The sequence below is a fragment of the Centroberyx gerrardi genome, chromosome 4, assembly GCF_048128805.1.
Source record: "Centroberyx gerrardi isolate f3 chromosome 4, fCenGer3.hap1.cur.20231027, whole genome shotgun sequence".
NCBI lineage: Eukaryota > Metazoa > Chordata > Actinopteri > Beryciformes > Berycidae > Centroberyx > Centroberyx gerrardi.
The window spans coordinates 15,231,170-15,254,877 of NC_136000.1; the positions used below are offsets into that span (position 1 = coordinate 15,231,170).

The following is a 23,708-nucleotide window of genomic DNA, read 5'->3' on the forward strand; positions in this document are numbered from 1 at the left end:
ATCTATCAAATGTGAACTGGCATGAATGTTATCTTTCATAGCAGTCATGCTGCGGTAACGGATGACACACTGCAGCTCTTCCTCATTTAAGTCAAACGAGTGAGCCGCTGCTGTGTTTTAAAGCTGGTTTCCTGTGCCATGATCAGTTTCACTTGCCTCGACCACCAGCCTGCCAAACTGCCGGACTTAATAGAGTGACTTCAATTTTTTACCTACTGCCAAGATGACCTTACAATTCAAAGATGCCTTTTGGGTGAGTTAACTGTGATGCTACTTTTCTGTGATGTTGTTCATGTTCAGAACCCGAAGCAGAAGTTGACTTAATGATTTGCACTGAGTTATAAATTCATTGTTTCTGTTGCTGCATGGGTCCACTGGAATTGTGAAGTAAAATCTTTTCCTATACCCTCCCACTTCCACTGTTATTTCTGCTTTTCATCATTGTTAGGATGGTATTTGTCACGTAGTTCAGCTAACTGTAACTTTACATGGATTTCAAGTCTTCATCACATTAGCTTTAAGTTCATTTTATAATTCACTGGATAGGAACTGTTGTTGCTAAGATAAAAACATGAGCTATGGGTTTTTAATGTATTTTTGGGTTGTGAACATACTCTCTTATTTCCATCTACATCCAGGCCTATTTTACAAAATAAACAAATATTTCTTGGGACAGCCATCGTTTGACAGTACATAATAGCAAGAATATCATCACCATACGAATAGTGCTGTTGTGGTAAACCTCTCTTCCATGCTCTGGAGTGTGTTTCCTGTAGAAGAGGTTATTCTTACCTTACTTTTTGCGTTTGATCTTTCGACTGTGATGCCATGTCAGAAGTAATGTGCAAAGCAGCAGGCAGCTTGTGGGTTGATTTGCATGGGAGGGTCTGCACAATAATCCCCTTCAAATCTTTGCAAATGAACTCGGAGAATGTATGTTTTTATATCGTTTCACATAGTTGGTTTTCATAGTGTAGTTTCATAACGATATGTATTAGTACACAAAACGCTATACAAATGAAAGGTATTATTATTATTATGTTTAATTGCTTCTAAACTGTGTCTAATAACAGTTCATATATTTTAGCTCAAATAAATTTGTTGTGCAGCACCATTTGACCAAAACCCCAAATGTCCATCTAACAAGAAATCCACTAAACAGTTTTATCTCAGCAATCTATCCTATTGTATGATAGGTTTTATGGTAGGTTATTCATCCTGGCTAATAAGTTTGTTTAGCAACCCCAGATGCCTGCACTATATCTTTTTAGCCTACTTCTAGCTTTTCTTTCAGACCAAGGTCCTAGCTAGTAATAGTTTCCATGCACTACGTGGTTTTTTATCCACATGAAAAAAATGACACCAAATTTTACAAAAAGTGCTGCATGAAAGTAAAAATTGCCACAGAGTATTATTTAAATTATCATCTGTGGTAAGACCTTTTCCCACAAGTAACATTCTCTGAATCTAAATGGGTCTTTGAAACACTGAGCAACAAAGCAGGTAACAATTTTTCCCCAAAAAATTAGATATGCAGCATTTTGGAATGATCAAATACACAATTGCATGTGATTATGTAACAAATTTGGGGGGGTCATTCATGGTGACTGTGTTGAATTTGTTTATGGACAGAGCTGTATTTTGACATTTGTATTTTGTTAAAATGTAGCATTGTGTTGTGCTTTGTGCTTTGTGGTTGGGGTTCTCGGTGTAAATCTTGTTTTGTTGTGGAGAGTGTGGCTACCTGGTAAAGGTATGCTGTTTTATGGTTCTAGGGAGTTGACTTCATCAGCAATATGGGGTACGAGGCCATAGTTCAAAGACTCTGTGATGGCCGACGGACGTGCAAAGACATGGAAGATCTCTTGAAAATGAGGTTGGCCTGCAAACTGCTGGAAAATTGTACATGCGTATGAATAATATGCCCTCGTTTCATGTGGTTGAGCTGCATATGATTTGCTCTGTGTAGGGCATCAGCAGAGGAGAGATATGGCAAGGAATTGGTCACAATTGCACGCAAAGCCGGGGGTCTCTATGAGATCAGGTAGGTGTGTGTGGGTTGCATTTGAATATTAATATTACTCATCGCTATATGTGAACCTGCCTGTCTCAACTCCACATTTATCGGAATTGTCAAAATGTCCTATGTTCATGTTGTTTTTACAGCACTTTGAGAACATCTCTTGATGAAATGAAAACACGTAAGTACAGCAGATATTTCAGACTTTTTTTTTGTGCTTCAATGTGCTGCAATGTATTTTTAAAGGCGTATGCATTTTTTCATGGCATCTACATTTCCTAGGTTTTCTCAGATAATTATGAGTTTTTAATGATGTGCTTTGATGTTATTCAGAAATTGAGAACATAGGAAACCTGCACATTCAGCTGTCTGGACTACTAAAGGAGGAGGTGAAGAGGATGGAGCAGTTCAAAGAACGACAGAAGGAACAGAGAAAAAAGGTGACAATGAGAAGTGTTTTCATTTGTATACAAAGGCAAACTAAACAACAGTTTCATCTCCAAGTGAGCTTTTCTCATATAATTTCCAGCGTTGTATGGTTGGAACACCCACATATTATCTTTCTGATGATGATTAATAATGAGGTTGGATTAACAGATGATGTGTCACTAGTTAGAGAAATGGTAAATGTCATATAATGCTGTCATTGACTCTACACAGACCATATTGTTGAATATCATGATGACATTCTTTAACATTATTTTTTTCCCTTCTCTCTCAGTTTGAAGGCATCATGGAGAAAGTCCAGAAGACAAAAGTCTCCCTCTATAAGAAGACAATAGAGGTAAGGTCAATCCACATTATCAGTGTCAGTTGTAGCTATTGTTGGTAGCGTGATACGTTTTTCACAGATAGGTGAAAAGAAGTTTCACCCAGTAATTATTCTTAGTGAATTTAGACGTGGCAGTGGTTAACAGCATTAATCATTGGTCTGGTAGCACGGTCTCAATAAAGTTACATCCTGCTTGGGTCTGCATGTACTATATGTACCAGAATAGTGCATGAAGTGCAGACAGGCCCCGCTGTGAGTAGATGGAGCAGAGAGACATTGCTCTGTCTGCTCAAGATGTGCAAGAGGAAGATGGTTTCACAAGTTAATCATAAATGCCAGTCATTACTGATTTGTGTAAAAGACACATAGCAAAGGGAGGTAGAGCTTCTCTCAGCTCAGGAGAAGGAAGTAGTATTCTGTTTGATTTACTTTGGTTCTCCTGCAGAAGCGTGTCGACTGTCTCTGTTGAACACGTTTTCCCCTCTTCCTGGAGCAGCTTCCTGTAAAGGCTTCACACCCAGAGCTGAGGGCTGATTAGAAAGCCTGGTTTAGAAAGTGTGGTTTATATTGAATTTCCCTCCTATAGTCTAAAAGATCCTATGAGCAGCGCTGCAGAGAGGCTGATGAGGCAGAGCAAGCTGCTGAGAAGATGAGCAGCGCTGCCACAGCCACTCCCAAACAGACTGAGAAGGTACATCATAACATTGTACACACTCACACCAGGGTATATTTGACATCATTATATTTGACATCATTTGACATCATTATATTTGACATCATTTTCACCAGAAAGTAGATTGGATATCTAATACAGATTGCAGAGTGTAGTTCCTCAAAGAGCGTTAGTCAAATTTCCACAACACTGACAGAGATTGGGAAATGCAATTCTCTTTGCACTGGACCTTTAATACTTGATCCTGTCATGTAAATGCAATGCCCATGCTTCAAATTGGAATAGATTAGAGAACCATATATTTTGATTTACAGAATGCGTACTTATTCACTTATGCTAGTTAAATGCTAATACTAAATCTTTCATAATGTAACGCATTTCTTCTTACAGGTTCAAAGGTTCACAGATATAGAGGCAATGTGTCATTTTGTAATCGCTTTTCTTTTTCAGTTGCACAACAAATCTAAACAGTGTAGAGAAGCTACAGTAGAAGCTGGTAAGGACAAATAATGTGTTAAGTCTGCTGCTGTTTTTTGTTGTTTTGTGTTTTTCTCTGGCACTCTTAAAGGATCTATCTGTGCTGCACGTGATCTTGGCACAATCTTTGTGTACTTAAGATAAAGAGCCACAAAAACACATGATTTACTTTGGAAGCCACTGAAATTTACCAGAAGTGGGCTTTTTGGGGATGGTGGTCACACACATTTACTTCCCTTTTTGTTGAGGATTCCAAAAATAGGATTTAAACATGCAGATAATCTCATAGAGAGAGAGTTTCCTGACTGTGATACATGTAAATGGTACAGGGAACTTCCAGTTTAAAACAACTGAGCAAGCAATGTTATAGAGGAGCTTGATTTATCTGAAAAGTAATGTTTTCATTTTTCTTTAGAGAAACAATACATGTCAAACATTGAACAGCTTGACAAGATTCGTCAAGAATGGGAATCCACACACGTCAGCACATGCGAGGTAAAGTGAGGCAACAGCAGCGGTGTTTCTCTTCTTGCCTATCGAGCGAGGATACACTATAAACTTTACAGACTTACACCAAGGGCGGAGATCCCCCTAGGCCGGTTTTGTCAATGAAGATGTGTAATACTTCCCAGTAACAGGCAAACATCTACATAAACGTTTCCCAACAACAAAACCCTTCCTATGTGATTACATCAACAAAGCTGAGCCACCTCGTTAGGAACTGTCACCCACAGCCTCACAACAAGCTGCCAACTGTATCACAACCTTACACACATATACACACTGAATACGTCACATTAAACATGCAGAGTGTTACCAGCTGTACGGTGAATGAACCACTGAACTGTTTCTGAACCATATTTGAAAGAATGACAGGAGGTTTGGTTTGTAGGTGTTTCAGCAGCAGGAGGAAGACCGCATCAACGTTGTAAGAAATGCCTTGTGGGTGCACTGTAACCAGTTCTCACTGCAATGTGTGAAAGATGACGAGGTGAGTATAGTTGCACTCATATATCATCAGTGTTATCATTTTGAACAATCCCTTCGAATATATATATATGATTTAATTCAACACAAACTGCTCTTTTAGTGTTATGAGGACGTGAGGAAATCTCTGGAAAAGTGCGACGTCACTGCAGACAACAACTGCTTTGTGGAGATGAAAAGCACTGGCTCAAGTCCACCAGGTAGGCACACATCCTGCCCTTATTTGGATTTGAATATGTTCCAGGTTGGAAATTTTAATATTATCTTTCAGCTGCAGCTTGGACATATGATGCATTCAGCCTGGGTTGACACAAGTTGTGTGTAACCGGGCGTTAACCCCTGAAGAATTTGTTTTAACTGAAATTCAATGATTCCCTCTATAGAACCAATTGAATACCAGAATTACTACAAGAGGGATGCTGCAGGAGACAGTAATGGCAGTGCCAGTTTTGTGGGAGGAGTCATGAAAAGGTCAGACCACCAGATTTTTATCACAGTTACGGCATGGAAGTGCATTGATACTACAAAGGAAACGCGATTATTATATCCTGTGTGATGTTTCCATCCTTTCAGAACAGCTCTTTGTTTTATTTCTTAATGACTGCTGTTCTCAATTTGTAGGTTTTCAAATCTTCTGCAGGGGAACTGTGCGGCCGGCTCCAAAACAAACATCAGTGAGGCAATTGCACAACCTAATGGTATGGTACCAAAATGATTTGCGCAACATGGCAATGCTTATGTGACAAAGTATGATGGTGCAAGCCACTTGATACTTATGAGAAGATATGGTGCTACTATTATATGTAGTTACATAGTTATTTTTTCACACCACCACCAGGTGGCACACAAATTCAACTAATGATTTGTTCAGCTCTCCCCTGATTGGATGTGATGTATCACATTATCAACTCAGTCAGTAGTTTGGTTAAGTTTTAAAGTATGGTTGGTTGTGGCTTCAGCCTGACAGAGTAACTGCACTGGTTCTGAATATCTGTCTGCCCTACTGTGACATTCTTCAGCTGAAACATCAGAGGGAGTGTATGCCTCCATTCCTGGATTTCATGGGAGCCAGCAGAGCAAAGAGGAGTACACAGCTGTGTATGACTATGTGGCCCAGGTCAGGCTCCTGACGGCTAACCTCTACACGAGTCCTTTCACACTTTTCATTCAAATATTCTATGTTAAAATGATTCATTTTCATATTAACAATAATCTCTTGGCTCCTGTCCTTCTTCAGGGGGAGGATGAGCTCTCTTTATCCATTGGGGACGTTGTGCTTGTCACAGATCAAGGTGTGGATGGCTGGTGGACGGCGGAGAGGAATGGCCAATCTGGATTGGTTCCAGGCTCTTACCTTTCCAAAGAATGATTTCATCTGATATTTGTATGTGGGACTGTAGGACTACCACTATGTTTCCTCATCTAATATCATGTAAATCATATATATATGGATCTAAATATATATCTTATCTATATCTATATCTATGATCTTATCTGGCGTTTATAATTCTACAGTATCCATCATTCACATAGCATAATCATGCATTATTTATTGATGTTGACTGAAAACTGGAACATATTCATTTTGCATTTAAGGCACTGGTGTGTGCAGAGATCATCATGTCACACATGGTCACTGCAGCAAGTTTGAGGATCTAAATGTAGATATTTTTCATTTCTGTTGTTTGGCTGTATGTTGTCTGTCTAATGAAAATATCAAGCCTGATTTACATGAGTAATTCATTTTGTTTATAGTCCAACTGCTGAAAAGAATATTTCAGTTCATGCATGAGCACATATTTGTATGTATTCACTATGAAAGACAAATCGTCAGGTTTTTATTTGTTGGTTAGGCACTGTCAACATTGTTTCCATCCCCCACAATGACTCAATTAATGCCTGGAGTCATTTGACCTACTAACAAAGCCAACCACAAACTATTTAGCACAAGCTTTTCTTCTCTCTACATGCCCCCTTTCTGTGCAATGAAGACTACTAATAGTTGGACTATAAGAAGATCTGACCAGAACAATCTGAAAACACACACACACACAGAGCAGTTGAAATGCACCCAGCCTCTATTCTTGGGTCACCTGGTGAAGCACTGATCTCTTTGGTTCACAGGTATCTGGTTACTCTACAGCAGGTGATGCGTCACCAACTCAATGTCTGTCAAGTCACCAATGTTGAGCCCTTTCCCCATCATCCACAGATATAACCGGATCTAGTGAGTCCAGAGTTGCAATATATACATATATGATTACAGCCTTCAACAACCTAGAACCTAGTTTAAGGACCTAAAGACAAAGCCTGTCCATATACCATAGAGGATTAGGATCAGCACAGACCAAACCATCTGACTCATTGTGTGAACCCCTTACACCCCTCCCTCATGGGAAATAGCTGAACTTTAACCCTTCTCTCTACGGACCAAGACTTGTTCTTCCAATGACAAGAGCCATTGGATCTGTGCTTTGCCTAGAGTAAAAAAACACACAACTTTGGTGACCAATGCAGCAAACTCCTCTCTTTAAGTGAAGATATGAAATTGCTGACAGACAACATAAACTGATAAAACACATCTACTATTGAAGAAAACACACTTTCATTTCTACTTTCCCCCAACATTTTATTTACATTCTTGAGTCTTTCACTGCTACATATCAGCAAATCAATTCCTAAAACTATCATCAGTAGGCTGCGCAGACAAAAACAAACGAAACAGCTACAGGGCAAAAATAATAGTTAAGAATGTATTACGACTTGAAATATCCTACTGAAGGGGATAACGAGGCTTTATTTTTGACAGACAGACCAGATGAAAAAAGTAAGTTAATTGGAAGTTAAAAGTAAAACCCTGCAGTGCCGTTGACTTGGGCGATGGTGTCAGTTGTACTATTTCTTGATAGAATACTGCTGGTGAAAGGTGAGGTTTCAACCAAAACAGAGCCATAGTAGTAGTGGTAGTATTAGTATTAATATTAGTAGTAGTAATATTATTATTAGTAGTAGTAGTAGTAGTATTAGCAGTAGTAGTAGTAGTAGTAGTAGTAGTAGTGGTACAGGATAAAATTGTACAAAGAAAAAATGTTTCATTCAAGTACTATACATGATAGATTTAAATATTTATAAAATATTCCAAAGCCATACACATAGTGCAAACTAACATATGAGGAAAGAACCCCGTCCGCATATTATTCCATACAGTACAGGAGGTCTAGCAACCTCACTCTCGCCAACCTCAAACGAAGGGAAAAACTTAGGTAGTCAGAGCAACAGAATACGTTCTAAATCTCATTCTCATTGACCTTTCAAGAATTTGGCCAATAGCTTTTTGAAAAGAAAAGTTAAAAATATATATAACTGGTTAGTGTGGAAATATATTCTTTTCACGTTCTCACCCGGGATCCATGTAAATCACACTTAAATTGTGAGAGTGTGTGTGTGTGTATGTGTGTTATAGTGAGAAAGGTCTTCTTTATGCATAGGTGCCCCCTGTGATAAGAAGCTCGTAGGCAGGGTCTCTGCTCCTCCTGCACAGCACCACACAGGCACACAGCATCCCCAGCATCTAAGAGAGGGAGATAGCAACTTTTCATTAGACTTTGGTTTTAATGGACTTTTACAGCTACATGTCAATTACAAACCTTTTTAAGGCCACACAATGTGGGATTTCAGTGTAGCTGCGTAGTTTACCCCACTCACTTTAGGCTCTTGACTTTAGCATTTGGTGGAATACAGTTATTTTTAAGAAAACACTTACAGTTTTACACTAAAATCATTAAATCAAGCTCTCAGACACGTCAAAAAGCAGGATTTTGAGCAGTAAGCAGTATAAACTTGAAACAGTAAGTTAGGACATATGGCCAGTTTCTCTTCATTACACAACATTGAGGGCGTTCCTGCAGATATTTAAGTGTCTAACAATTTTACCACTTTAGCTGGGAGGGACAACACAAACTCCTACATCAGCAGCTAACAGGGAAGCCTCTAGGTCAAAAGCCTCTTGAATTACAGCAAATACTGCAAACTAGCAAACACACATTCACGCATAGATCAGCACCCTATAACCAAAACAAATCTAGCTCAGGCGTAAATGACAAATAAATAAAGTGAACCGATGTGGAATACAGATTAACAAAGCATAAATGCATAGGAACTCTTGTAACTGCAGTTAACATAGGCTCTTGCCAAGAAATGTCTGAGGGACAAAGCCTCTTCTCAGACGTCGTGCAGCTGGCTGACTTTTTGTATTAAAATTAAAGAACTGAAACAAGTTAACAAAAGTGAATGAGTGACTGTTTTCAGACATAATAATATGTGACACGCTTTTCCACAGCCTAGATGTCAGATACATGAGAATTTAAATAACCTGAAAGCTTAAACGGAGTATATTTATGGATATTTCTAAGAGGCTGGGTAATTTAATGAACACAAAAAAAAAAGACCTGAAAAGCAATGGTACATACAGCTTAACATCTGTCAGCTGTCACTCACCCCATCTTTCCTGTTACCCTCTATGTGCTGTCCATATATCGTAGAAATGCCAAAAAATATTTTAAAAAAGGTAAGAAAGAGCACATTTCTAAATCCGAGGAACTACTTTCTTTAGCCTGGGAAAACAAATTGAAATGGCTCATTTGAATACTAGCTAAAAATAGACGCAGCCAAGTCTGAACTCTGATGTAAGGCTGTATTGTGCTGTACTTTCCCTGCCACTGAAGTGATAAAGGCACTGACTGTCTTGTCCATTCCCCTGGGCTCTACTTGAGTGAAGCAGAGAAACTGAACAAAATAAAGGCACGACTCAAAGCCCATACAGCACCGGCAATCTCAGAGGACAGAGGCTGATTAGAGAGCTAGAAGCCACAAGTCTTTTTTTTTTTTTTATTAAAAATGAGTGACGTTCCATGAAATTAGACACATTGATGAAAGTTGAATACCTGAATGGCAGCAAATGTCAAAGCCGTCCAGATGACGTACATCATGATCTCCTTCAACTTCTTCACAACCAGAGCTTCACATCCCTACACACAAACACACACACACACACACACACACACACACAAACACAGTGAATATGTTTAAAGGTATGAAGCTGTGAGAGGTCACACCATTTCAGACATTAGCTGTGTTTGGTACCATAACTTAACAGAACAGGTTGTTTTACCTCTTGGTAGAGATCTTCAGGGTGAGTCAGGGACCCTGTGCAGCTATAAATGTTAGGTTTGCAACAGCTGATGGGTGCACTGTAGTTTTTGGTTTCCTCAAACCAACGCGTATACTGCCAATCTGAGTAATTGTGGATCCCACAACACTGAAGCTGTGAGAATGAAAACATGAAAATACAAGATTACTTTACTGGCAACTACTTGCTCTGTCAGTACCGTCCTATCAGACACTACAAGTCAAAAGTTCTTTATTTTTACTATTTTTCACATTTTAGAATAATAGTAAAGACATCAAAACTATGAAATAACACAAATGGAATTATACAATAACCAAAAAAAGTGTTAAATCAAAACTATCTTATATTTTAGATTCTTTAAAGTAGCCGCCCTTTGCCTCGATGGAAAGGCAAAGGCTTTGGAAAGAAATTCATACATAGGCATCAACTTCACTATTTATATTTGTCTAAGAAACAAATTTCAAGCATTTAAGCATCAGCCTTTAGATCAAAATGGCTTTAAGATAATGAAGAACATTGTACATTCAATCAGGTGTGTCCAAACTTTTGACTGGTAGTGTAGCAACATGAAATCACTTTATCTGGATTACAGGAGACATTTCCTTGATGTTCTCACCTGTCTCTGCACGTAGTCAATGGCGCGGCTCTGGGCATTGCTGTTGGTGCCGTTGTACTCATCATACACTTTCTTGATGGAATTATTAACTTCATCTTCAACCTGGCAACAATTGGGAACAGTGCTTAATACGGAGCAAATTCACAAAGGTGAGACTTAATATTTGACAACAATAGTACAAATAAACATGATACATTTTTTTTTTAAAAGAACAGATTAAAGTTATGTGTGGTTGACAGGGTGTGCCTGCTCTCTGGGAGGGAGGGGTGGGGGTTATCAGGGAGATGTTGCTCCTACTTGAAGGCCATTAAAAACAATTGAATAGTGACTTGTGTTTGACTTAGCCTACTCACCTTTGCTCTGTAAATATATCCAAGAACCACCACAGCCACTTCCGTCATGAAGACCAGCAGAAGAATGATGACAAACTGTGGATTGCATTACAAGATTTAGGCTACAGGGTTTCTTTGGAAAGCCAACAAACATATAAGTAAAACGCATTGTGTGGTTTGATGGTTGTTTTCTATTTTTACCAGTTAACATTACACTGTTTACTACTGCTTATCAGTTTTACAAATAGGTGCTATGAGGAAAGGGGAAAGATTTTTTTCCCCACTGCATTGTTATGGGCTTTTTAAGCCTTTTGTGCAGTTGCAGCTGCAGGGGGGCAGTAAATACCTCTGTGTGGTGTCATTTGCATTCATTTCTGCCTTTTGAATTTTGGTGCTTTTGCTACTACTAATCAACTAAAATCAATCAACTTGTTAGGAGGAAATATTTACTGACCGATGCAAGTCCACAGTAGCTCTCTCTTATTGTAGCACAGCATCCAATGAGCCCAATAATGAACAAGAGGGCTCCGACTGCGATGATAACCACAGCGGGGATCAGGGTGTACACGTCCTCAAAGAAGTGGTCATAGTCATCGTATGTGATGAAGACATAGGCTCCAACATAGCACAAGATACCAGCTGCTGCCTGTGGGACGACAAAGAAACAAAGACTTTATTTAGGCCTATCAACAAAGCGACATCAAACGAGACAAGATGTACTGGCCAGAGAAAATACTTAACACAGAAGCTCAGAGAAGACTCTTATTTATGTTATGGCATGGGGTCAGAAAAGGGAGATTTCACTTGTTTTGTGTGCCAAGGTCCATTGAAGCATTTACTAGATAACAAACGATCATCTAAAATGTACCTCGTCCTGCGCAGCAGCATAGCTGCTAAGCTTATCACTGACAACACTCTTGCATTAACTGATACAACACCTAAAAATAAACACACTGTCATTATTTTCAGAAAGTATGTTAACTTTCTGGCTAGACCTGCAGCTACCAACGAGACTTGTCCTGTTCTGAGGGATCAAAAGGCGATAAGAGTTAACGTTAGTCTTTTGAGAGAAACACTGCGAATATCTTGGGAGAGAAAAGGGCCAGTTGTTAAAAAACACGATGAAATATGTTGCATTTAGCACACAACTGTTAGTAGATAATCGCATATCATCTCAAACTAGTCGTTCCCTGACTAAACAAAGGTCAGCTGCTGCAGCTAACGTTAGGCTAGCTTGGTGGAGACACAGCAGCTAGCTAGTTGGTGCGCAGTGACGCACGTATAAGTCAGAGAGAATCGTCCAAACTTACCCAAAATATAAGGTTTAGGAAGACCAGCACCGTCTTCGACGACGTGATGCCGCACTGTCCCATGTTTAAGACGGGGATTCAATGTAACAGGTAGTGGAAAATGAAACAGGTTTCTATTCAAACATGTCCTGGTCAGCTCCACCACACGTACTCCATGCCCCGACTACCCGTCCTACTGGATTAGTTTCCAGGCAGCGCAGCGCCACCACAACAACAGGCTGGAAATAATCATGACACAATCAACTAATAATCTGTATCGGGATTTAGTTTTTTTGATGTAATACTTTGTGCTATATATACTAGCCGTTCTATGTCATATTTTGCAGTGAAATATAAAAATACAAATATGAGCAGCTAGGAGGAAACTGCAAATGGAGCACTTTGCTGACATCTAGTGGCTAGTAGAGTCCCTGCTTTACCATGGCTTATCAGCTAAAGAGGGCCCTTATGCATAAACCATAGTTTTAGACTCTAAAACTATGGTTTATGCATAAGGGCCTTAGAGTATCAAGTAGGAGTAACCTGCTGATCTGAGATCACTGGTTAGGTTACATGACCCCCGAAATACAAGAGGCAAACAGGTCTTAAAATACAGATCCTGATTTAAGGTAATTTATGCATGAAGTATCCTAAGAATAGGAGGGGTAAACTACTATTCCTGGATCACTGGTCAGTGGTCACTAAGGCTACATCAGCATTTAAACTTTATTATGAGTTAAAAATAAAAAAGTGGCTCCACATTGACAGCACTCTAGTGAATACAGAGTCCAGGGAGCAAGCTTTAATCATCATATTTGATTGATTTCTTTCAATGTACCTGCATATTTAAACTCAGTAATGAAATGAAGTGAAACATGACACTGGTGTAGAGCAGAAAAGCAGCATAAGGAATGTATTATTTATGTCAGGAAGAATGTAACGCAAGCCATGTCTGAAGTCAAGGATCACTTTCAAAGTAAAGCCATCTGACACATTAGACAGAGGCACATCCTGGGCATTCCTTACATAGCACACATAATTCAAATGACAGACTATTTCAGGATACAGTGAATATATAAACGCACTCTGTCATCACATGCTGCAGGAATATCTTTAATACATTTTGTGTCTATAAGTTTGAGAATATCATTTTTTATATCATAAAAATGTTTCCTTCATTTTGTTTAAAGTGTAACATTTACTATTAAACTAATAATCTCTTATGAATTCTCATGAACCCCCATCCCACATACACACACATATTAACCAATAGTGCAGTACTATTCCTTAGCCAGAGGAAAGCTGTCAGCATGTGTGCCAAATATTTTGTCCCAGTGGCTAAAGTGGGGTGCAAAGTTGGTGTTGGGTTTCTGATGGTGCACATCGTGCTTGCTGGGCCCGCCGTAGATGCCAAAGGGTATCAGACGAGATGTGGACCAGGGGAAATCATAGCCGCAGTGATCCTCTATAGAGACGTAGACATGCATCACCATGAAGACCCATGTGGTGAGAAGATGGCACCTCAGGATCACAGGATTCAAGGTCGTCCAAAAGCCCACTGTCACCAGCTCCCAGCCCCCGAGACACTGAGTGGCGAGAGCAAAGGGAGACGAGTAGTTGTGATGGATGGCGTGGAAAGTGACGTACAGCCAGCTGATCCTGTGGTGCAGCAGGTGCCAGATGAAGTACTGGAAGTCAAAGAGCAGGAGGTTCCCTATCACTCCGGCGATCAGCTCCAGTAGGGATGGAGCCCGGTCCGGCAGGTCCACAGGCGGCCTCCATGCCCACTGGGCCACTGATGCTGGGAGCACGAGGAACACATGGTTGTACAGGGTGACACCTGCACAGTGCAGCAGCGTGGAGGCTGTCGGCCGCCGGTTGGGCTGGATTTTGAATTGCTGGACCCATGGCCATCTGTCCCCCATGATGTCGCAGACAAGGAAGGGAAGACAAAAGAGAAAGTAGGAAGACACAGTCAGGACAATGGGAAATAGAGGAGATCGCAAAGAGTCTCTGTAGTTGAGCTTCACGCTGTCCCACAGAGGCTGCAGCACAGAGTCGTTTCCTAAGCACCTTCTCCAAACACCTACACTATCTACTAGATCCATCCTGTATAAAATCACAAGGAGAATCAGTCTTATGAAGGTAAATGTTCCAGCCAGAAACAGAGGCAAGGAAAGACTTCATCCCATGTGTGTTTTCTTGTGCTTTTCTTGCTGTGTAGTATCAACTGACAGGGTGCTACAAATTATTCATACACTCAGGGTAACAGGTCTTGCAACATAAAGCTGGAACCTCTCTGGATGATATATATTATATATACGGTGATTTATATTTTTTATGATATTTTACTTTTGCAAACTTTCTGCCAGGACTATCTCTATCTCTATACTATCTCTATGTAACTTTCTGAGAATGTACAGCAGCTTTCATTTAGCCTTTAATTAAATAATATGCCTTTTATTAAAAACTCAAACTCTAAGTAATGATTCAAGGTTTTCAGTGCATCTTTATGAAGGTGCAAAAAGGGGAACAAAAGTCAAAGACCTCCAGACTCTTCACGTCCATTTCACACTCCCAAACTATAGGGGGCGACAAAACAATTTTCTACTCAGTTTACAATAGAAGAGTTTACATTAGAAGAGGAACCTTCTACAACTCTCGTCACGTGACAGTGTTGTTTAGTGCGCGTCTAGTCTCAAGTTCAAGTCAGCTGGCAGTTGAGACCATTTTAAAGTATTACTTTTCTCATAAAATATACGCTTTTTAAATCGTATGGTCTTATAAGTAAACGGAATAACTTTTACACGGACCATCGTTGTATGGGCGTATTTGAGGTACTGTCACCTAATAATAACTTAGCTAACGTTAGCATAAATGGAGTGACTAACATTAGCAAAACGCCTCTTTCTGACTAGTTTCTGATCATGTTTAGTTAGTTAACAACTTGATACTTAAATGTAACCTTTATAATGAGCATTACTGTATGTATTGGAGCTTAGCTTGGTAGCATACATTCAGTCATTCACTCATTCATTTCCCCAGGCATCAGGTGTTAAAAACGATGGACAATACTGAGAAAGAGGGAACAGGTGAGGCAGAGCCAGTCTCCGGAGGGCCTCAGACACAACAGCTGTGCCGCTTCTTCTCACAAGGAAGACACTGCAATTTTGGGAAAAGGTGCCGGTTTCTCCACGTAAGGGACGATGCCAGGTCTAATCAGAATACAGCAAACAGGAGACCAGAGCTGGAGAGTCAGAGAGAAACACGCCCCAGCCAGTCTGATGTCCCACCACTAGACGCAGAGGGCCCTGGAGATGTGGGGCGCAGGCCGCCCGCCGACCCCAGGGCGGCTCCAGGGGCCAGGAGTGAGAGGGCCGGCCGCCGCCCCTGTCGCTACTTTATGTCAGGCTTCTGCACCATGGAGGATAGATGTCGCTTCTGGCATCCACCTCAGTTACCCTTGGTGGATGACCAGCCTGTACCTGGACCTGAAAAAAGAGTCACACAGAGGATGCCGGCGCCCCGTCCCAACATCCTCCAGGAGGTCAAGCTCTCTGACCTGACAGATGAAGTCTCCAAGCAGCTGCGAGACACTGAGATCAAGCAGATGATGAAGCGCTTTCCCAAAGATCAGCTCATTATTCAGGAACGAAGTGACGGCCAAGTTACTTTTTACAGGGCGACTGTAGAGGCCACTGATCCTGACTGGGTAAACATCGCCCTCCGCCAAACTTCTTCCTGGTCTTGTTTCCCTGAGAGCTTAGCAGCTCAACAAGCTCTTTGTCATATAGAAAATGGACCAGGTTCAAATGTGTTTTAACACATTCGATACACATTTCATTGTTACAGAAACTTTAAGTAATAACACATTAGGATTATATTAATTGATAATTGGTACACCCACTGACAGAACAACATGAGGTTTTTATCAATGAAACTGCACCACTGAGATTATATTAAGCGCATTTGGCCTCAGGTAAATGGGTAAAGCAGAGATTAAAAGCTTAACTATTTTGGCTCATTTGATGAAGACAAGTAAAATATATTTTGTAGGCCATTACTCTGTAGTTGTCATTCAAAGCCACTGACCCTCATTATATGATAAAACATGTCATAGTCATCTGATCAAAGTAATAGTTCATCAGAGGCATATCACGCTTGTCGACACTTGTCGACACTTTTACTGAGGCCAAAGTCCACAAGGTGTTGGTTTTTCCTGTAGATCATTAATGATTGAACTTCTGTTACACTTTTCTTGCTTTGGTTTTAAGGACATGATGGGAGGTTACACTGTAGAGAATTATACCCTTAAACGTACTGACTGATTGTTTTCTAACTCACAGCCTTTTGACCTGAAAGAAATTGATATCATGGTGAGCTTCCCAGAAAAATACCCCCAGGAGGTAACAGCTATTGTTCCCATTCACACTAAAGATTCTATAATATTCTGTAAATTAAACAGTTGACACAGGTTTCTCATAACCTCGATACTTTTCCTCAGATTTTCACATTAGATATACCGGCGGACCAGGATCTGCCATCAGTAATGGGAAGGTAAAAAGAATTTCAATTTATTTGAACATGTTTTGAGTGATTGACAACAGTCGTGTCGTGCAATATTTTTACTAAATGATCTGCCTCTGTAGACATGTACAACAAGCATCACTGGAGTGGCTTCAGGCCAAGCACGCAACCAATCAGCTAATGGGAAAGCTAGAACTGCTCTTCCGGCCCTTTCTTCGTTGGCTAGATCGTAGTATGGAGAGACTGTTCACTGAAGGAGCCAGGCAGGTGAGACAGCAACCTGCTACAACTCTAGATGATTGTATTTATCTGTTGCGTTTATCTGACCTGCAAATACTTATGTTGAAATGCTATATCCAATTTACCAAACACTGATTATCGTGTTTTCTCTTTCTCTTCTTTCTCTTCTCTTCTCACAGTTGAAGAAAGACATTGACTTAGAAAAAGCCGGATTGCAGTTCATACCATACCAGAAGCTCCAGGCAACAGTGTGCGAAGAACCTACCAGCAATGACCCATCAGACTCTGCTGCTGATGAGGACGCCAGTGAGGAGGGAACGGGGGAAAAGACAGAAAAGGATCGGACAGTGGAGGGAGGGAAGGTAGTGCAGCAGGAGCACGACCCTGGTTGTGAGGAGGCAGCCAGTCAACTAGTGGAGAACATTCGGATCAGCGATCCCCGCAGAGGCACAGAGGTGAAGCTGCTGGGACTGAGGCTGGGGGACAACACGGCCACCGTAATGGCCCAACAGATCACGCTTTGTCTTCAGTGTAACAGGTAAGAAGAACGGCATAAACGTTTTAATATCACAAATTAGGGGATTGTGATGAATCTGACCCACGATGGAAGGTTTGATTCTGTGCTCTCTTCAGGTGTAAAGTAACAGCAGACCTGACCCTGAGTGGGAGGACACCCTGCACAGCTCAGTGTGAAAAGTGTAGCGCAAGCATCAGTGCTGCATTGAGGCCCAGCATGCTACACCATTACTGTGACGTCCTGGGATACCTGGACCTTCACAATGCTGCTCCTGCTGACCTTGTGCTTCAGGACTGTGAACTCACTGTGGGCTGCCTCAGCTGCTCCCAAGACGTCCCTGTGCAGGTGATGAAACATGTCCTGCTTATCGTTGCACACATTTTTGTTTTGTGATGAAATGTTAATCACCAGATGACACCAGAGGGAGCTGAAATATGAGTCTTGATTGGGTCTGAACCAAAGATTGCCTTTTCTGAAATGGCATTTTTGTTTTTTCCTTCAGGACCTTTCTTATGGTCAAACGAAGGAGTTTAATTGTGAGCACTGCCACAGCAAACTCAGTATCCTGGTTGATAGCGTAAGATTCCAGTATATCCAGCCACGCTCAAACAAAACAGGTTAGAGCTCACTTACCTTTGCTATCATAGGGATCAACAAAGTGTGAACATTTTTTAATTATTGTTTTCAGTTTCTCCTACACTACAGAAATTAAACGGAACACTATACAACAAGAAACTGCCATATAATTAATGCAATAGTTTTGAGACAACTCCTTGGCCTATCCAGTGCCTCAAAGCTTTTACATACGAGCAGGCAAACACACATAAACTTAAATATGTATACCTAAACACATATGCCTGTACATGCACATGTACATGCTTGCGCAACACAATGTACATATAGTTCAGTAAAGGGTGATAAATGACTGTTTTAACCCTTCAAATGTCAATGCAATTTTTTTTGTGCAGGCCCAAGTGATTTTTCTCTGAATTATCAAAGGAATATAAGAGATCCTGCTGTGCAAAAAGGGAAGTCGCTGCCAGAAAAGGGAACATGCAAGCATTTCAAACAGAGCAATCGCTGGCTAAGGTACCTCCCTCACTGGATCCTAACTCATTTCACATTGTGTCTTGCACAGTATGTGAGCTCTGAGCGGTAACCAGTAGAAGTTAGTGAAACCCCTGTGCCAATGCTCTCAGGTTTCCCTGCTGCGGCCGGGCTTATCCCTGTGATGTGTGCCATGATGAGGACCAGGACCACCCCATGGAGCTCGCCACCAGGATGATCTGTGGCCACTGTGCCAAAGAACAGGTGAACTAAGGCTACAATGGGCCGTGAAATTACATTTTAGCCATTTAGCTAACAGTGATATCCAGAATGACTTCCAATCAGTTCATAGTAAAGCGTAAGCCTAAAATCCTAGATCGCCACCATTAAAATCACTCAGTAATAAGGAGTACAAGTCTCAGCACCCTGAGAAAACATGAGGGATCCACTTACCTTAAATTCATCAATCAACATCTCAAAGCCCCAACGCTGCAGAAACAAAATTATGCTGTAAGGAAATGTTTTAAGATGATTCCTAACTTTCATGGTAACCCATATTGTGATTTACTTTCACACCAGCAACCATTTTGTAAAATTAGGTGTTGATTATATCAGATGGTGCACGTTTTCTTCATATTATTTAAAAGAAGACAGTAGCAAGATCTTTACTGTTCGGTACATTATCTGTTATGTTAACAGTGCTTTAAAGGATACCGCAGTTAGTTCCAACTGGAAGCATGAATACACAAGGTTGATATAAGACATTCACTTTGAATGTGAGCATTTTCTTAACCTGACCTCCACAATGTTTGTTGTGGCAGCCGTACAACAATGGAAAGCCTTGCATCAGCTGTGGAAGCATGATGACAAGAGGAGCGCACACCAGCCACTGGGAGGGAGGACTGGGATGCAGGAACAAAGCGAAAATGAACAGGTACATCTATCATCCATACACACTGTGGTCCACAATGTTTAGAACTGTATTATTATTATTATCATTAGTAGTAGTAGTAATGTCTCCCACCCACTCCATGACGTGCTGGTCAAGCACAGGAGTACATTCAGTGCAAGACTCATTCCACCGAGATGCACCACAGAGCGCCACAGGAAGTCATTCCTGCCTGTGGCCATCAAACTTTTCAACTCCTCCCTCAGAGTGTCAGACACTCTGAGTCAATAGACTGGACCTTGGACTTATTTCACCCCTGTCAGCAGCTTAATAACCCCATAATTTCTAACTTATATTTTAAACTGTGCAATACTGATTCCGGTAATCATTTTGTGCAATAATTTAAAACAAAGGGGAAGGAAAAAAGCAGGAGTGAAAGGCCCAGGTCAGGGATTTCCTCCTACTCCTCCTCCCCCACACCCACCCACAAATTCTTATTTTTCTATGATTTCTATATTATTGTTGTTATATATTATAGTATAATGCACATACTTTACATATTTTTATTTGCACATATTTTTATAATGCACATACTTTACATATTTTTATTTTATTGTAGTATAATGCACATATTCTACATATTTTCATATTTATTTATTTACTTATAATTTCTCTATGCCTATATATATTTGTGAGCAACTGCAACGAAACCCAATTTCCCCTCGGGGATCAATAAAGTATTTCTGATACTTATTTCTGATAGTAATAGAACTATTTTTGTCATTAAAACAAAAAAAAAAGGCATTCTGATTTTGTTGATATTGTAATAGTTCAACGGTTCAACATTTTTTTCCTTTGTCTTCAGAAATGATCGCCAAAAATACGGCAACACCAACAAGACGGTTTCACGGAAGGCAACCGGTGAAAAGAAGTAACATTATCGCAGTAATTTGTGATAAGACATAATATGATACACGATCCATGGTGGTCTCCTTTTGCTGTCTTTCAATGAAATTATGCCTATTTTCTCAATAAATCAACGTTGTTATGATTATTCGTCTCAGTGTGAGAAGTGTTAACATTCTGATACATCAGTCAGGTTTGACCATATTTAAAACCTGAAGACTTTTCATGTAGATTGGATTCCAGGGTTCTGGCTCTATGCTCTTGTTTGGTCTTCAGGTTATTTTGGAAAACTCTGCTCATGTTTTGCAGTTTCTAGTCACTTCAGGCACATATATCAAGGTAACACAATTTACTATGGAACAGAAGTCAATTGTTGTGTCCTGAGCAAAGCAAGATAGATCATATACTATGAGTAAAATATGAACTACACAGCATAAACAGGCAATTTGATTAGAATTCATGGTGTATCAAAGGGTGAGACTGCAAAAACTTTGCTAATTAAGCATTCTGTGCAGTAAACCCAGCTTTCCTCAACCAAGTCCTGTATAATCCTCTTAAACTAAGGGAATGGAGAGAGCAAGGAATAGACCGAACGTGCTTTAAGCAATTATGGATTGATTACATAATACAATATTTAGAGTTATTGATCTGCGACATTTTGTGAGAGCAGCAAAGTGTACACATTCTCTTTCTGAGAGATGTAGTTTTATGATAAACATAGTCCAAGAATAGCTCAAAAATAATTCTCCCTCCATATGTATTAATTTAAAAGAGAGTCATGTGAACAATTTCCCCGAACTTGAAATGAGTGGTTAAGTTGAATGATGATTTAATTCCAAGGCATGTTGAGAAATTAGTCATTTTCTATGGAACCAAACGACAAGCTATTCTACAACACCTACGTAGATTAGCATGCTGAAACATGTTAGGGGCAAAATCATGTTTCACTTTTGCATCACCTTTACTGCTGTGGATAAAGTGTTAGACCTTTCACTGGTTGATAGATTAAGTGTCAGGCTGACCTCTTCTGTTGTGTCTAATGCATGTTCCTGGATTTTTTGTAATCTTCTTGTGAAGGACTTTTTGTTGAGACTGAGCTGATGGAAAAAAAGCTGTCTTGAGAGCAAAGTCCCGTGCTCAGCACTATATAAAGGGAGAACTTTGTCTTGAACCTGAAACTTGCAACAACAGGCTCCGGTGCTGTACCAAGATGGTGAACATCAGTGAGCTGCCTCTGCAGCTCCTGTCCTCCAGATCTTCAGACCGACTGCTGCAGCCTCTCTGGGACTATTTGGTTTTTCACCATCTTCCCCTCATCACATCTCCCTTCTTCCCTGTGATACTTGCCTTCTCCAGTTACTTCTTCTTCAGTTTACCTTTCACTGCGCTGGACCTCTTGGGAGAAAGGGTGCCGTTGTTCCATCAGTACAAGATCCAGCCAGACAGGCATCCAACATTGGGAATGATGGTCAAGAGCTTCATGAAGGCTGTGTATAACCACTTGCTCTTTGTTCTGCCAGCTGTAACCATTGGCATGTTCATACTGCCGGCTCCAGTGCTGCCACACAACGCTCCCACTGTATACGAGGTGTTCATTGATGGACTGGCTACACTTCTCCTCTTTGACACTCAGTACTATATTTGGCATTTCGTACACCACAAGCATCCGCAGCTTTACCGGTGGATCCATGCCATCCACCACGAATACTTCGCACCCTTCTCCTGGGCTACTGAGCAACTCAGCATCCCAGAACTGATGACTGTAGGACTGTGGAGCAACGTGGACCCTATTCTTTTAAGGTGTCACCCATTTACCACATGGTGTGTCACCATTTTCAGTATCTGGATGTCTGTAGAGGATCACATAGGCTATGATCTGCCATGGACCCTCAACCACCTGGTGCCATTTGGTCTGCTGGGAGGAGCACCAGCTCATGACATGCACCACCAAAAGCCCAGCAGTAACTATGCTCCTTTCTTCAGCCACTGGGACAGGATCTTTGGTACCGCTGTCCCTCTGAAGAAGAAATATTAAAAAAGTAGATAAAAAGTAGATGTAATGTAAATATATTAAGTGTTCTTATTTCTTCGTACATTAAGTAAACATGTATTTTTACGACTTTTCACTCAATAAAATCATTGTATTTATAAAGATCCAGTTATTGACTTGTTTCCCTTCATGTAGCACAATATGTTAAAGTTGGCACATGCAACACATTGTTTCCCTTTAACAACACCCAACATTTAAACACTTCCAAATCTGAGTAATAGGATTGTCAGGACAGAGATGACACATCAACATAAGTGAAAATGTTCAATTTTGCATTTAACCCTCATATTATGTTAAAATGTACAGACATCTTTTATGTTTGGGGTCAAATTGACCCCAGCAATTTAAACCTACAAAAAATGATTGTAATTGAAAGTGTTACCCAAGTTTACACTTCTGAACATCAGCAAGTAACACATAGCAGTTGGTCAATACTGAAAAAAAACACCAATAAGAAGTAAATTAGTCACCAAACTAGTCTTTCAAAGAGCTGTGGCACAACCTCATTGGCAGAAAATCTTCAGGTGAGATAAAACTTGATAAAACTGTGACTTATGTTAGGGCTCTAAGGCATGGGAACATTTTTGAAAGATCAAAAATTGCATGGGAAAGTTCCCTCAGTTATCAGTCAAAACAAAGAGAAAGCAAATATGTGTAAAACTTTTATATTTTCTCTGGTTTTATAAGGTTATTGTGTGTTATTGGGGTCAAAATGACCCCAAACAACACCGTTGTACACAAAGTGTGTACAGGACCTTGAAAACATATCATGTTCAATTTTATATTTACCAGTTTTCCCCATGAAATTAGGAAAAGTAATCGAATATCAAGCTGAAAAAATAATGTTAATCATGTTTTTAGAGACGTTAAATGTTGAATGGGGTCAAATTGACCCCAAACATAATAGGAGGGTTAAGTAAAAGCAAAACATAATCAATTCTACTTTGCAAGCAAAGCAGGTAACTTTACCTCCACAGGATGGCAGCAAACTAGTTTCAAACAAAGCAACAGTCAGTAACTTCCTGTTTTTATTTCTCTCACAATCTGCTTACATAACATTAAGTCTTTCAAAGACTGTTACTCAGCACATTTTTTTCTTCACACATTCCACACAGGAATAAGGAGCTTTTAAACAAGCAAACTCATACTGTTTGTAAGATACAAGTCATGTAGAGGTC

At 40.2% G+C, this 23,708-nt stretch overlaps 5 protein-coding genes across 5 annotated transcripts; 3 read left to right on the forward strand and 2 right to left on the reverse strand.

Annotated features, from left to right (window-relative positions):
- Nucleotides 1–130: 130 nt before the first annotated feature.
- pstpip1a (proline-serine-threonine phosphatase interacting protein 1a) lies at nucleotides 131–6,655 on the forward strand. The gene is made up of 15 exons (XM_071915544.2): nucleotides 131–253; nucleotides 1,776–1,876; nucleotides 1,970–2,044; nucleotides 2,167–2,201; nucleotides 2,354–2,460; nucleotides 2,742–2,804; nucleotides 3,379–3,483; nucleotides 3,916–3,961; nucleotides 4,358–4,437; nucleotides 4,835–4,933; nucleotides 5,033–5,129; nucleotides 5,313–5,400; nucleotides 5,551–5,627; nucleotides 5,949–6,046; nucleotides 6,167–6,655. The coding sequence occupies exons 1-15, from the start codon at nucleotides 224–226 to the stop codon at nucleotides 6,296–6,298; spliced, it is 1,233 nt and encodes a 410-aa protein (XP_071771645.1). The 5' UTR covers nucleotides 131–223; the 3' UTR covers nucleotides 6,299–6,655.
- Nucleotides 6,656–7,700: 1,045 nt separating this feature from the next.
- tspan3a (tetraspanin 3a) lies at nucleotides 7,701–12,538 on the reverse strand. Its single transcript, XM_071915548.2, has 7 exons — nucleotides 12,376–12,538; nucleotides 11,520–11,711; nucleotides 11,087–11,161; nucleotides 10,734–10,835; nucleotides 10,100–10,252; nucleotides 9,873–9,956; nucleotides 7,701–8,500 (listed from the first exon to the last, which is right to left on the reverse strand). Exons 1-7 carry the CDS (start codon nucleotides 12,436–12,438, stop codon nucleotides 8,408–8,410), a joined length of 762 nt encoding a protein of 253 aa, XP_071771649.1. The 5' UTR covers nucleotides 12,439–12,538; the 3' UTR covers nucleotides 7,701–8,407.
- A 1,096-nt stretch (nucleotides 12,539–13,634) lies between these two features.
- ch25hl1.2 (cholesterol 25-hydroxylase like 1, tandem duplicate 2) lies at nucleotides 13,635–14,462 on the reverse strand. Its single transcript, XM_071915547.2, has one exon. The coding sequence runs from the start codon at nucleotides 14,460–14,462 to the stop codon at nucleotides 13,635–13,637; it is 828 nt and encodes a 275-aa protein (XP_071771648.2).
- Nucleotides 14,463–15,061: 599 nt separating this feature from the next.
- On the forward strand, nucleotides 15,062–21,466 carry LOC139924521 (uncharacterized). Its single transcript, XM_071915582.2, has 12 exons — nucleotides 15,062–15,191; nucleotides 15,400–16,066; nucleotides 16,701–16,760; nucleotides 16,859–16,911; nucleotides 17,004–17,148; nucleotides 17,301–17,659; nucleotides 17,755–17,983; nucleotides 18,141–18,255; nucleotides 18,607–18,727; nucleotides 18,838–18,949; nucleotides 19,507–19,619; nucleotides 20,440–21,466. The coding sequence occupies exons 2-12, from the start codon at nucleotides 15,419–15,421 to the stop codon at nucleotides 20,507–20,509; spliced, it is 2,025 nt and encodes a 674-aa protein (XP_071771683.1). The 5' UTR covers nucleotides 15,062–15,191; nucleotides 15,400–15,418; the 3' UTR covers nucleotides 20,510–21,466.
- An 81-nt stretch (nucleotides 21,467–21,547) lies between these two features.
- Nucleotides 21,548–22,557, forward strand: ch25hl1.1 (cholesterol 25-hydroxylase like 1, tandem duplicate 1). The gene has a single exon (XM_071915584.2). The coding sequence runs from the start codon at nucleotides 21,691–21,693 to the stop codon at nucleotides 22,513–22,515; it is 825 nt and encodes a 274-aa protein (XP_071771685.1). The 5' UTR covers nucleotides 21,548–21,690; the 3' UTR covers nucleotides 22,516–22,557.
- The last annotated feature ends 1,151 nt before the right edge of the window (nucleotides 22,558–23,708 follow it).

Excerpts from the sequence above, each read along its gene's own strand:
- pstpip1a (XM_071915544.2), top strand. The coding sequence starts at position 224 with ATGACCTTACAATTCAAAGATGCCTTTTGG. Across the intron at positions 2,045-2,166 it reads GGGGGTCTCTATGAGATCAG|CACTTTGAGAACATCTCTTG; the intron begins GTAGGTGTGTGT and ends TTGTTTTTACAG. Across the intron at positions 4,934-5,032 it reads AATGTGTGAAAGATGACGAG|TGTTATGAGGACGTGAGGAA; the intron begins GTGAGTATAGTT and ends CTGCTCTTTTAG.
- tspan3a (XM_071915548.2), bottom strand. The coding sequence starts at position 12,438 with ATGGGACAGTGCGGCATCACGTCGTCGAAGACGGTGCTGGTCTTCCTA. Across the intron at positions 11,712-12,375 it reads TCCTAAACCTTATATTTTGG|GCAGCAGCTGGTATCTTGTG; the intron begins GTAAGTTTGGAC and ends GTCGTCCCACAG. Across the intron at positions 8,501-9,872 it reads TGACATTTGCTGCCATTCAG|ATGCTGGGGATGCTGTGTGC; the intron begins GTATTCAACTTT and ends TCCCTCTCTTAG.
- ch25hl1.2 (XM_071915547.2), bottom strand. The coding sequence starts at position 14,462 with ATGGATCTAGTAGATAGTGTAGGTGTTTGGAGAAGGTGCTTAGGAAAC.
- LOC139924521 (XM_071915582.2), top strand. The coding sequence starts at position 15,419 with ATGGACAATACTGAGAAAGAGGGAACAGGTGAGGCAGAGCCAGTCTCC. Across the intron at positions 17,660-17,754 it reads CTTTGTCTTCAGTGTAACAG|GTGTAAAGTAACAGCAGACC; the intron begins GTAAGAAGAACG and ends TGCTCTCTTCAG. Across the intron at positions 18,728-18,837 it reads CAGAGCAATCGCTGGCTAAG|GTTTCCCTGCTGCGGCCGGG; the intron begins GTACCTCCCTCA and ends CAATGCTCTCAG.
- ch25hl1.1 (XM_071915584.2), top strand. The coding sequence starts at position 21,691 with ATGGTGAACATCAGTGAGCTGCCTCTGCAGCTCCTGTCCTCCAGATCT.